At 43.7% G+C, this 13,836-nt stretch overlaps 1 protein-coding gene across 10 annotated transcripts in view; it reads left to right on the plus strand.

The window, feature by feature from the left end:
- LOC139392811 (lysine-specific demethylase 5A-like) overlaps positions 1 to 13,730 on the plus strand; it is a 48,089-nt gene extending 34,359 nt beyond the window's left edge. For 8 of the 10 annotated variants that reach the window (XM_071141077.1, XM_071141078.1, XM_071141079.1 and 5 more), the window contains exons 18-29: positions 102 to 222; positions 405 to 581; positions 709 to 887; positions 1,215 to 1,371; positions 3,463 to 3,642; positions 4,949 to 5,515; positions 5,738 to 5,896; positions 7,663 to 7,791; positions 8,066 to 8,210; positions 8,682 to 8,902; positions 10,325 to 10,780; positions 12,211 to 13,730. In XM_071141077.1, the coding sequence (XP_070997178.1) occupies positions 102 to 222; positions 405 to 581; positions 709 to 887; positions 1,215 to 1,371; positions 3,463 to 3,642; positions 4,949 to 5,515; positions 5,738 to 5,896; positions 7,663 to 7,791; positions 8,066 to 8,210; positions 8,682 to 8,902; positions 10,325 to 10,780; positions 12,211 to 12,588 (2,869 nt within the window). In that variant the 3' untranslated portion in view covers positions 12,589 to 13,730. The remainder of the gene's footprint in view (positions 1 to 101; positions 223 to 404; positions 582 to 708; positions 888 to 1,214; positions 1,372 to 3,462; positions 3,643 to 4,948; positions 5,516 to 5,737; positions 5,897 to 7,662; positions 7,792 to 8,065; positions 8,211 to 8,681; positions 8,903 to 10,324; positions 10,781 to 12,210) is intronic. The other 2 variants (XM_071141083.1, XM_071141087.1) reach the window with 1 other exon arrangement.
- Positions 13,731 to 13,836: the final 106 nt, after the last annotated feature.

Below are 13,836 nucleotides of genomic sequence, written 5' to 3' on the forward strand. Positions count from 1 at the left end.
AACGGTCACACATCGGGACATAACCTCAAGCACCATTTTAACGTTTATACCCCTACCTGTGAGTAATAAATCAACTCAAAGTATATCTCTCTGTATTCCAGTACCAGGCAGCGTCCAGAGAGCAGCAGGACTCGTAACAAGCTGACAGTGGAGGAGCTGAAGGTCTTTGTAGAGCAGCTGTTCAAACTGCCCTGTGTCATTGGACAGGCTCGACAGGTCAAAGTAAGTCCCAAACATAATAGTCACTGGCCATTATTAAGAGATGTACAGGAATTCTCCTCCTCTGACATCCTACTCTATTTGTATTACATCACTGAAGTTGACCTGTCCCCAAACCAGTATTCGTTGATTAGTAGTCTTTGATTGTTAGTATATAACACCATATCCCTCCCTCCCTCCCCCAGGAGTTACTAGAGAACGTGGAGGATTTCCATGAGAGAGCCCAGCTAGCCCTGGCTGACGAGCTGCCTGACTCCTCCAAGCTGCAGGCCCTGCTAGACCTGGGTGGAGGTCTGGATGTGGAACTACCTGAGCTGCCCAGGCTCAAACAGGAGCTGCAGCAGGCCCGCTGGCTGGATGAGGTGATGACTGATGATATTATTGTACATTAGTTTTTTACCTCAGTTTGTTTGTGTGGTTTCTTCAGCAGTCTAAAATTGTTTTCTGGGAGTGGAATAATATTCAATTGAAACGTTTTGTTATGATTAGGTGCGTGTGATGCTGGCAGAGCCCCATCGGGTGACCCTGGAGCTGATGAAGCGGCTGATAGACTCTGGGGTGGGGCTGGCACCACACCATGCTGTGGAGAAGGCCATGACTGAGTTGCAGGAGATACTCACTGTGTCAGAGAGATGGGAGGACAAGGCCCGCGCATGCCTACAGGCCAGGTAATGATGAATATACACATTACATACCTATAGGACAGTTCTCTCATCTGCCTTACAGGCCAGGTAAATGCGAATATGATAATGCTGTTCTTAAGTCACCTGCCTATAGCTTTGGTGTCATATGCTTGGGTCGCGTTCAATAGTGTACACCTTCGCAAAAATGTTTAACAAATTGGTCTTACTGGACAAGTTCAGGTAGTTTCACTCTGTTTCAAAACATTTTACCCCTTCTGAATGTGACCCAATACCTGTTTAGCATATTGCATCAAAGGATGCCTGTGAGATTAATTTCTCTAAATCCATTATTTCTTGTCTCTCCTCCCCCAGGCCTCGGCACAGCATGCTAACCCTAGAGAACATTGTGATAGAGGCCAGGAACATCCCGGCCTACCTGCCCAATGTCCTGGCCCTCCGAGAGGCTCTGCACAAGGCCAAGGAGTGGAGTGCCAAGGTGGATGCCATTCAGGTAGTGTCGCGTCACACGGTAATTACTGATGAGTATAGATTCAATTTGTGATGTGATACAGATGTAGCTACAGTATAGGCAGGCATCTCTAAATATTTGTATGTGATGCGCTCTGCTCTGTTTATACGCAATGGAACGGCTTGCTCATTTGTTAAAAGCTTACGTTAGCTAGGTTTCCATCAATTTGTCGAAAGATTTTTAAGCGAGTGGCGCAGCGGTCTAAGGAACTGCATTGCAGTGCTTGAGGTGTCACTTCAGCCCTGGGTTCGATCCCAGGCTGTGTCACAGCCGGCCGTGACCAGGAGAACAATGAGGTGGCGCACAATTGGCCCAGCGTCGTTAGGGGAGGGTTTGGCCGCCCGAGATTTCCTTGTCCCATCGCGCTATAGCGTCTGGGTTTGGTCGCCAGCTATACGTTGTTTCCTCCGGGTTATTTTTTTATTATTTATTTCACCTTTATGTAACCAGGTAGACCAGTTGAGAACAAGTTCTCATTTACAACTGCAACCTGGCCAAGGTAAAGCAAAGTAGTGCGACACAAACAACAACAGAGTTACACATGGAATAAACCAACGTACAGTCAATAACACAATAGAAAAAGTCTATACAGTGTGTGCAAATGGCGTAAGGAGGTTAGTCGATAAATAGGTCGTAGTCGCAAAGTAATTACAATTTAGCAAATTAACACTGGAGTGATAGATGTGCAGATGATGATGTGCAAGTAGAGATACTGGTGTGCAAAAGAGAAAAAAGTAAATAAAAACAATATGGGGATGAGGTAGGTAGTTGGATAGGCTATGTACAGATGGGCTGTGTACAGCTAGCTGCTGCTTAAAGTTAGTGAGGGAGATAGTCTCCAACTTCAGTGATTTTTGCAATTCATTCCAGTCATTGGCAGCAGAGAACTGGAAGGAAAGGCGGCCAAAGGTCAAACGTTTTCTTTACAAGATTTTCACTTCTCTAGAGGAGATCTGCATGAGGAATGGGCCAAAATACCAGCAACAGTGTGAAAACCTTGTGAAGACGTAAAGAAAACGTTTGACCTTTGGCCGCCTTTCCTTCCAGTTCTCTGCTGCCAATGACTGGAACGAATTGCAAAAATCACTGAAGTTGGCAACAAAGGGTATATAACAAAGTATAGAGAAACTTTTGTTATTGACCAAATACTTATTTTCCACCATAATTTGCAATTAAATTCATTAAAAATCCTAAAATGTGATTTTCTGGATTTTTTTTCTTCTCATTTTGTCTGTCATAGTTGAAGTGTACCTATGATGAATATTACAGGCCTCTCTCATCTTTTTAAGTGGGAGAACTTGCACAATTGGTGGCTGACTAAATACTTTTTGCCCCACTGTATGTGTTTCCATCCCGTTTTTTTAACTCTGTCGATGGTTTTGCCTCAAAGTCTGCGATAAACAACAAATGTGCCCATTCTGGTCTTGGCACTTGTGCTCTAGTAAACAGCTCGCATATAAAAAGCAGAGGGTAGGCTTCATGATGAGATTATGGATAAGTGCAAGATCATTTTATTTGACAGCCAAGCACCGATCATCATGTCCCCAGCATAAAATTAAGACCCTCAATATTTATTGGGAAGAAGCAACAAGCTCCTCATCACTGTGCACTTTCACCACCCTGTGAAGTTCATAACTTATGTAGTCTGTAGCCTAATAAACTGTACAGTATGAATGCTTTTCCAAGACATACTGGGAGGACTACACAACCATATTATTTACTGCAACATGATGGTAACACCATCAACAAATCCGCATCCAAGCATTTCCACTGCATTGGTCCTATTTATCTATTTCACCGACAAAACAATTATCCCCTGTATTTTTTTCTGTCGAAATTTGGAAAGTTTACTGGCGATTTATACTGTTTCCATCAGGCCTGTCGTGATTATTCGATTTTTTTTATCCGACAAACTTTACTGCATATAAATAGTTGGATGGAAACATGGTTGTTGTTACCAGATAAGTTTGTAAATTTATCAGAACATGAATGATGAATGGGAAGGGTGATACTGTGCGATGCATCAATAAATTTTTTTATTGACATGATTAATTTCCCCTATGTTTCCCCTGTGCGTTTCACTCCCTCCAGAGTGGCAGTAACTATGCGTACCTGGAGCAGCTGGAGAGCCTGCTGGCGAGGGGTCGCTCCATCCCCGTCCGGCTGGATCCCCTGCCCCAGGTCGAATCCCAGGTGGCCTCGGCCCGCGCTTGGAGGGAGAGGACCGCACGCACCTTCCTCAAGAAGAACTCCACCTACACCCTGCTACAGGTAAGTCATAATACCCTGGGTTGGGCTGTACCTATGCACTGAGAAGGCATGGATAAGTATGTTGCTGAGATGGTAGTTTGAAATATTTTTTCCCCAACCAAGCAGCCCTTTTCAGACTATGCTGACCCTAGAGTGCAATATGAGATATTTGCTTAACTTCTTGACGCTACCCATCCCTTAAGCGGGATAATTGTCATCAGCAACCGCTGAATAGCATAGCGCCACAGTCAAATAATATTACAAAAAAATATTGATATTCATGAAATCACAAGTGCAATATTGCAAAACACAGCTTTGCCTTTTGTTAATCCACCTGTCCTCTCAGATTTTGAAATTATGCGTTACAGCGAAAGCAATTCAAGCGTTTGTGTAAATTTATCGATCGCATGACAAAACATTAAGTACACTTAGCATGAAAAGCAATCAAGTTAATCGTGTACCTTTGATCTTCGGATGTTTTCACTCATGGAACTCCCAGTTATCCACAAATGTTCCTTTTGTTCCATAAAGATTATTTTTATATCCAAAATACCTTCGTTGGTTTGTCGCGTTATGTTCAGAAATCCACAGTAAAGAGCAGTCACGACAACGCAGACGAAAATTCCAAATAATATCCATAATGTCCACAGAAACAACGTTTTTTATAATCAATCCTCAGGTTGTTTTTAAAATATATATTTGATAATATATCAACTGGGAGTGTAGGTTTTTCAATAGGACAGGGAGAAACAATGGCTGCTTTACTCTGTTGCGCAAAACTCACTCTGAGAGCCCCCACCTATCCACTTACGCAATGTGATCTTTCTCGCTCATTTTTCAAAAAAAAGCCTGAAACTATGTCTAAAGACTGTTGACACCTTAGGGAAGCCGTAGAAAAATTAATCTGGTTGATATCCCTTTAAATGGAGCATAGGCATGCATAGGAACAGAGGTTTCAAAATAAGAGGCACTTCCTGATTGGATTTTCCTCAGGTTTTTGCCTGCAATATCAGTTCTGTTATACTCACAGACATAGTCTGACAGTTTTGGAAACTTTAGAGTGTTTTCTATCCTAATCTATTATGGGCCTATTCTGGGGCTGAGAAATAGGCACGTTCTTTTTAGCCAAAAACGAAGATACTGCCCCCTACACGCAAAAGGTTAAGCTATGTAGAATGGTGCAGAAGTTAGTGAATCAACATTGGCAAATTGTTGTGAATTCCATCTGTCTATACTGTAGGTAGTTGGGAATAGGACCAATATTATCATAGGACTGGTAGTTAGATAGCGTCTTTGCTAATCTCTATTCTTGTGTGTTCTCTCTTAGGTCCTCAGTCCACGTGTGGATATTGGTATCTACGGCAACAGCAAGGGCAAACGCAAACGAGTCAAGGAGCTCCTTGAGAAGGAGAGAGGCGGTCTCGACCTGGAGGGTCTCAGTGACCTGGACGAGAGTTACGAAGACGCCTGCGACCCGGCCACCGTTGTAGCGGCATTCAAATCCAAGGAGCAGAAAGAGGTTGAGGCCATCCACTCCCTCCGAGCTGCCAACCTGGCTAAGATGGCCATGTCTGACCGTATCGAGGAGGTAAAGTTCTGTCTGTGTCGTAAGACCGCCAGCGGGTTTATGTTGCAGTGTGAACTGTGCAAGGACTGGTTCCACGGAGCCTGCGTGCCGTTACCGAAAACGGGCTCTCAGAAGAAGCTCATGGGCACAGCCGGTTGGCAGAGCAACAGCAAGGAGGCAAAGTTCCTGTGCCCATTGTGCCAGCGCTCGCGTCGCCCGCGTCTGGAGACCATCCTGTCCCTACTCGTGTCCCTCCAGAAGCTGCCGGTGCGTCTGCCTGAGGGAGAGGCCCTACAGTGCCTGACGGAGAGGGCCATGGGCTGGCAGGTAGGGATGAGTTCAACACCTGTTTTCAGAATCAATTATTTTATGGTTGCTAGGGTTGATTTAATCAAAGTTTGGTAGGAGTTTTACCTGCAAAACTTAGTAAGAAGTATATGTGAAAGGGTGAAAAGCCACACATTCTGAATCAAACTAAATGTTGTTTATTTCAACTCTTATCTCTGTTCATTAATGGAATTGATTAATCTAAATCCTCTGTACTTGCAGGACCGCGCCAGGCAGGCCCTGGCTACAGACGAGCTGTCCTCGGCCCTGGCCAAGCTGTCGGTGCTCAGTCAGAGGATGGTAGAACAGGCTGCCCGGGAGAAGACCGAAAAGATTATCAACGCTGAGCTGCAGAAGGCTGCCGCAAACCCTGACCTGCAGGTAAGAGATTAATGGTGCCGTATGGTACTCAAAGCCAAGTATAGTGAGTTTGGAGACGCTAACATGGCGTCCAGTGTAAAAAAAAGTTGTCTGTTAACTCTCTATATGGATATCATGGCCAGTCATTCCTCTAAACAAGGTGCTTTGGGATAAGGTAAGTCAAGAGATGAACAGACTGAAGTGTTTTTTTTATGTCCTCTCTTCCTCGTTTGTTCAGTGCATTAGAGTGAAAAACAGAAAGATTGGTTCCACGGTTATCAAATCGATTACCTAACGTTTAATTTATTACGTGATTGAATTAAACCATGCAACAATTAAACCATTAATAACCTGGGGCACCACGGAAGCATTCATTTATATAGAGCTGTTATCTCCTGAATCCACTCTCTTAAAGATCTGAAGATCTTTTATATCAATAGCAGTCAATTATTAATCGTCACCTCGATCGGTCTCATTCTGATTGTCGTAAGTACTTGGTTATCTGCATGAACCCCAGTTGAATCAGCAATACACAAATTGTCATAATTTATTTATTTACTAAATACCTAAATAATCACGTGTGTGTGTGTGTGTGTGTGTGTGTGTGTGTGTGTGTGTGTGTGTGTGTGTGTGTGTGTACTAATCATATCATGAAAAGCCCCTAGTGGGCTAACCCGATGTGACGGCTGGTTACACAAAGGAAGGGGGTTGGGTTTGAATGAAAGAGCGGGAAGACTGGGGGACAAAGGGATTGGGTCTCTATCGGACCTTGAGACGCTATGCTACCGTAAATACAGAATATTATGCATTCTAATAACCACCCTTTCGGAAAAGGAAAATCAAGATATATATTTAGTCTTGAGCTGCACTTCGATAGATGGGTCGAAGATTGAAGACTGGTTTTCCCAGCAGAGATCACCATTGTCCTTTTTTTAAGCATCTTTTTGGTCGTAGTGTTGTAGAGCGGATACGTTAAAGTACCCTGTTGTTCTTAGGAGATTCAACGTCTAGGAGGTATCACTTCTTTAGTGAATAATAGTTCAAAGTTCATACCAAGTTGCCATATTCAGCTTGTGCTGTATTTTGGCTGGTCTAGTCGAAATTCACCATTCCAGCGTGGTGATCGTCACCTCCACGTTGAAATTCGCCCTTTTAAACTTTAGTAGTCCTAACATTTGTGGAACTAAATGTTAATTTTGTTAGGGTGTAGTTAAATTTAGCCCTTTTAATCGTACGGACACCAGTCCTCACGTCATCGGGAACTGAGGTTTACATCCGTCAACGGACTATTGTATTGGGGGAGAGAAGGGCGTTTCATAGTTCTCAACCAATGTCTGTTCACTTGGGCGTGGCCACTGAGGGAGCATAAGTTTACTTATGAAAACAATTCTCTCATTTAGAAGTTAACAAATAGTTTTATATTTAAACATTTGCATTGCACAATTCCATGTGCATCTGATAACTGGAATGTGTAGACTTTCCAAGATACAGTTTGTCATCCTATCATCAGTAATAATGTCCCAGACAACAACTTATCTGACATCATATTCTTTAAGGACCAACGGACACTTTTAACTGGTTGAGAAAGGGAATTATTGTTCCATTCCCCAAACTTTTGATGTTACCATACTTTCTCTATGGTAACAAAAGGGCTTTCCATTCTGTAGAGGGGAGCGAAAAGGGGTAAAGGTATTTATAGGGGGTTCATATACAGGCATCTTCATGACAGTAGTGATATTACTACTGATGAGAAGTAACAGAATGACTGAGATCTGCTCTCTCCGTAGGGTCACATCCAGACATTCCAGCAGGCAGGGTTCAGCAGGGCAGCTTCGCCACGCCAGTCTGTCGACTACGATGACGAGGAGACCGACTCAGACGAGGACATCAGGGAAACATATGGCTACGACATGAAGGTACTGTGGTGTGGCCTATGGAGAGTTTTTTAAAATATCAAAAAATACCTGTTGAATCAATTAAAATAAAACCATATACAACTATATAGCTGCTAGTTTTCTATAGACAATGTTTTAGACAGAGTGGTAACGAAGCTAGTAAAACATTACTGTTCAATTTATCTCAAGCAAGACACAGCACTTAGCAAACCTTGCTTTTCTAGCATTGTGTCTTCACCTGCCCCACTTTCTTGCGCTCTCACGCTCCGTGTGTGTGTGTGTGTGTGTGTGTCAGGACCCAGGTGAGGTGAAGCCGTACCTGTTTTGTGATGAGGAGATCCCTGTCAAGTCGGAGGAAGTAGTCAGTCACATGTGGCCCACCACACCATCTTTCTGTGCTGAACACGCCTACTCCTCTGCCTCCAAGTCCTGCCCTCAGAGTAAGTCATGGCTACGCAAATCTGTCATACTTAACTGACTTGCCTAGTTTTTTAAAAATAACATACTTATTTACAATGAAGGCCTACACCGGCCAAACCCGGACGACGCTGGGCCAATTGTGCGCCACCCTATGGGACTCACAGCCGGGTTGTGATACAGCCTGGATTCGAACCCTAGTGTTTGTAGTGCCGCCTCTAGCACTGAGATACAGTACCTTAGACCGCTGCGTCACTCGGGAGCCCCAAAAATAAAGTAGTAACTTATAAATGTGTCATCCATTAATTTTGTTCTAGAGTATTGTTTCCTTTCCTTATGTGTATTGTCTTTGAGACCTTTATTTAGAAATGAGAATCTCAAGGTACTTAACCTTAAACTATACATGTAAATGTTGTAGATATTGAATGGGTAAATTTGAATGGGTAAAGTTTCATTGGTTGATTGATGACTCCTTCTCACCCTCTACCCTCCAGACCAGAGCACCCCCAGGAAGCAGCCCAGGAAGACGCCCCTGGTGCCCCGCTCCCTCGAGCCCCCTGTGCTGGATCTGTCTTCCCCGGCCAAGGCCCAGCTGGAGGAGCTGATGATGGTGGGGGACCTGCTGGAGGTGTCCCTGGATGAGACCCAGCACATCTGGAGGATCCTGGAGGCCACACACCCTCCCTCTGAGGAGAGGTTCCTACAGGTCATGGAGGTAGGAGAGAGGCACTGGTTTATACACTTATTTTTATACAGAACAAAAATATAAACGCAACATGTGAAGTGACAGGTGTGACATATTAAGACGCTGATATAAAAAGCATGATCATTACACAGGTGCACCTAGTGCTGTGGACAATAAAAGGCCACTCTATAATGTATTGTTTTGTCACATAACACAATGCCACAGATGTCTAAACATTTGAGGGAGCGTGCAATTGGCATGCTGTCTGCAGGACTGTCCACCAGAGCTGTTGCCAGAGAATTGAATGTTAATTTCTTTACCACAACCGCACAACCAAATAATTTCTGCACAAACTGTCAGAAACGGTCTCAGGGAAGCTCATCTTCGTGCTTGTCGTCCTGACTCCAGTTTGGCGGCATAACCGACTGCAGTGGGAAAATCCTCACCTTCGATGGCCACTGGCATGCTGGAGAAATGTGTTCTTCACTGGTGAATCCCAGTTTCAGCTGTACCGGGCAGATGGCAGACAGCATGAATGAAGTTGTGTGGGCGAGCGGTTTGCTTTTGTTAACATTGTGAACAGAGTTCCCCATGGTGGCGATGGGGATATGTTATAGGCAGGCATAAGCTACCGACAATGAACGCAATTGCATTTATCAATCTCAATTTGAATGAACAGAGATACCATAACGAGATCCTTAAAGTCCATTGTCGTGCCTTTCATCCGCCACCAAAACCGAATGTCACAAGGATTTGTACAAAAATCCTAGAAGCTGAAAATGTCTGTTTTTCCATGGCCTGCATACTCACCAGACATGTCACTCATTGAGCATGTTTGGAATGCTCTGGATCGTACAACTGCGTGTTCCAGTTCCTGACAATGTCCAGCAACTTTGCACAGTTGTTGCAGAGGAGTGGGACAACATTCCACAAGCCACAATCAACAGCCTGATCAACACTATGCGAAGATGTGTCACGCTGAATGAGGCAAATGGTCACACCAGATACTGACTTGTTTTATGATCCACCCCCCTACCTATTGTTTTAAGTATCTGTGACCAACACGCATATCTGTATTCCCAGGCATGTGAAATCCATAGATTAGGGCCTAATGAATTTTATTTCAATTGACTGATTTCCTTATATGAACTGTAACTCAGTAAAATCTTTGAAATTGTTGCATGTTGTGTTTTATATTTTTGTTCAGTGCATGTTATTTTTTTTAACCAGGTTGAGCCATTGAGGTCAAGGTAGTCCTGGCCAAGAGAGAACCAGTAAAGACAACAGTCACTGGCTGAAAACACATGTTAGAATCTGAGCTGAACATGGGTGATATCAAGGCTTATTTCCTGGATCCTGATTAAGTCTACTTAATGGACTTAAAAGCACTTTCGGTAGAGATTATTGATTGAGCAATTTTGTCCATCCCTCTTTCCTGTCTTCCCTTCCCAGCATGAGGATTCTCAGTTTGAGAAGCCGGTGAAGATCAAGATGAAGGACTCTGAGAAGAAGAGGAAGAGGAAGTTGGAGAGGGCGGAGCACCAGCTTCTCATGGCAGCTGTCTCTGGGGTCGGAGACATGATGCGGTCCCCCAAGTCCTCAAAGGATCCGAAACGGAGCCTCTTAGACCCGCTGGGGAAACCCAAGAAGAAGAAGCTGAAGCTGAACCCGGATAAGAACCGTGAACTGAAACAGCTGGCCAAGCGCCTGGCTAAAGAGGAGAAGGAGAGGAAGAGGAAGGAGAAAGCTGTGATCAAGGCTGAGGCTGTCAGGGAGGGACTGGAGAAAAGGAAAGAGAAGAAGATCCTGGATATACCGTCAAAATACGACTGGTCCGGAGCGGAGGACTCCAATGATGAGAACGCTGTCTGTGCATCCAAGAACTGTATGAGACCCTGCAAGGACAAGGTGAGAGCGACACGAGAAGCATATACACAGCTATCGTGTGTGTGTGTATCAACCCTGTTCTCCAATATACACTACTTGATGCACATTTCAAAATAACTGGAGGGGTGTAAGGAATATGGTCAAAACACCTAGGTGTGGCTATTATTGTGTCTATGGGTACAACCTCAGCCTAGGGATTGACTTCTGCCCTGATATTCAAATGTCCCATCCAGACTGACTGACTGAGACCTTACTTTTGCCAGCAGAGGGCAGTGCATCTTCTGCAGTTGTCAGACCTTGAATATAGCCTAAGGAGCATTTTTGGATCAGGGGAGAGGGGCTCATTTGAGAGAGGATGTAGCGACTCTGACATTCGTTCTGACATGATTTCCATAGATGATTGATAGGTGTGAGGGTTTATTGCTTAGCAGGGTGCAAAAGAGGTCAGTGAGAGCCTGAGATGGGTTCAGTGTGTGGCCTGCGAGGGCGTGTCCTATCAAAAACACGAGTCCGTTTTTGACCCAAGTACAAGTAGAGATGCGTCGGTAAAATTCAGTCAATGGAATTAGGACCTAGATCTTAGTGTCTTTACTAAGGAGTAGCTCCTATTCTTAGACATTTTGTCATTTTTATTAATATGTTTTCAATTAGTTTATATAATTTCTTAAATTAAGATCAACATTTCATTCTACAATTCATCCATAATTTTGGGACACACTAACTGTTTTTTACAAATAAATCACTGGACATTTATGCAAATAAGATGTTTCATTTTTAACTGTTCCACAGCAATCTCCTCTCTTAGTATGTCACAATCACCTTTACAAACAGTAGTGGGAGGTTTGAATACTTTCCTTTAAGAGGTTTAATGATATTAGCTCTTCAGAGCGAAAACTGAATGTCTCACTTTGGATTTTTGTTTGCTGACTATGATGAAGTGCTAAGTATTCCGAGTTAATATTTGACACTGTGAAGCAAAAATCTTTGGAAGTGAGCATCATGGAACAATTGAATATCAACAGCTGATAACAGCACTGGAACACCTTAAAGAGAGTTACACATAACGTATTAACAGGACAAGCTATGTGCTGTTGGAAGTGACTGTAAATTAGACACTAGGTCAATGACTAGCCTAACCACCCTCCCAGTCCTGTGCTCTCAGAACACATCAGAGGCATGGTGATATCCTCCAGCTTAACAGAACTTTAAGGGGGACTGGATTGGATTAGGCTTAAATGCACCATAATAAAATGCAACATAAATATCATGCTTATTATACACACTTCATGTACATAATGCTATATTCCTTTAAAAAGCAGAAACTCTGCAAGTGTAATGCTTGTGAATCTGAAGGGCAATGGCCTTTTCTGAGCACTAGCTGATGATATTATATCCTGATTTTTAGCAGATTGTGTGATCGCCTGTATGTTTGTCTCTCTTTCCTCTGCCAGGTGGACTGGGTTCAGTGCGACGGCGGCTGTGACGAGTGGTTCCACCAGGTGTGTGTGGGTGTGACCTGCGAGATGGCCGAGGAGGAGGACTACATCTGCATCGACTGCACCCGCAAGTCGTCCATCTTGAGTGGGAGCGTAGTTGGAAGTTTGGGCAGAAGCATGGGCATAGGAGGAGGAGGGGTGACAGCAGTGGTAAAGGTGGAGCGTGTTTGTGAGGAGCCGGTGGTGCTGGAAGCGCCAGTCTGCAGCGGGCTGAGCCAGATCATTATGCCCCCCTCCCACTCCATAATGATGCCCCCCACCCAGACCCAAATGATGCCTCCCTCTATCTCCCTCCCCCAACAGCAGCAGCCGGACACTCATGAGAGCAGCTAGCGCAGACCCAGGACAGAGACCACATTTAGTCGGCCACCACACACACACACACACACACACACACACACGGTAAGCTCGCATCAGACCATTTGAGTCTGGAAGACCCTGACATGTTCTGTTCCAGACCTGTTCTTACCAACATATTTCGCTCATCTTGACTTGGTGGTAAAGAAGCTTCAAATTAAGGGGTATCCTCAAGACTGGATCATGATACTCCCATGAGAATAATACTACAAAGAAATTAGACTTTAAGCTAAAAGCTTGTGGTCCTGTTTGATGCGAGAGAGGTATTTTCTGCATCACAGACTGAAACTCCAGATTACCTTTTTTCCCCCACTCTCCCTCTTCTCTTTTGTCATGGGAACCAATTGTTGATGAGGATTTGTTTCGCTCTAATTCAGAACTGTTAAAGAAGGCCTTATAATCCAGGGAACACTGTGTGCACAGAGTATCAGAGCGGTTTTTACTGCACGACTCGGAATGACCACGGTATGTTTTGTCTGTTTCTTGAGTTTCAGTTTCAGGTCTGTAACGTTCTCTAACCCCCTCTGGCTCCAGATAATTATCAATCTGCCTGTCCTACTACAGTCAGAAACTTCAGTACAGTCATCATGAATCTGTAAATCTGTGTCCCAAATGACACCTTGTTTCCTATGCACTACATGGGCTCTGGTGAAAAGTAGTGCACTATAAAGGGAATAGGGTGCCATTTGGGTTGTAATGTTACACCTCCACATATTCATGATGACTGTACTGAGTTGGAAGGTAGCCTAGATTTTTAGAGTGTTGGGCAAGTTAACGGAAGGTCTCTGGTTCGAAAACCCCCAAGCTGACTAGGTGAAAAATCTATTGATGTGCACTTGAGCAAGGTACTTAACCCTAATTGCTCCTGTAAGTCGATCTGGATAAGAGCATCTGCTAAATGACAAAAATGTATATGTAAAAATGTGGGATGCACATTCAGTATCCTCTCCTCTCTGCGTGGCCCCAAACAATAAGTAACAGCTCCATGTAGGACTAGGAACAATGGTTGTATGTAGTGATACGTATTTATAATGTGTATATAGGTTTTAAGCAATTAAGTGATTGGATGTTGCTGTTTTTGTTTTCTCACCTTTAATAAACAATTCCTAGTCAAATGAGTAAGGAGCAGCATTTTTTTTCTTTTTCTTTTCAATACCATTATATACAATTTCCTGTTTGAGATGATTTAATATGTCATTTAAGTTCAATACCAATGTCTTAGAT

The sequence above is a fragment of the Oncorhynchus clarkii genome, chromosome 33 (genome assembly GCF_045791955.1).
Source record: "Oncorhynchus clarkii lewisi isolate Uvic-CL-2024 chromosome 33, UVic_Ocla_1.0, whole genome shotgun sequence".
Taxonomy (NCBI): domain Eukaryota; kingdom Metazoa; phylum Chordata; class Actinopteri; order Salmoniformes; family Salmonidae; genus Oncorhynchus; species Oncorhynchus clarkii.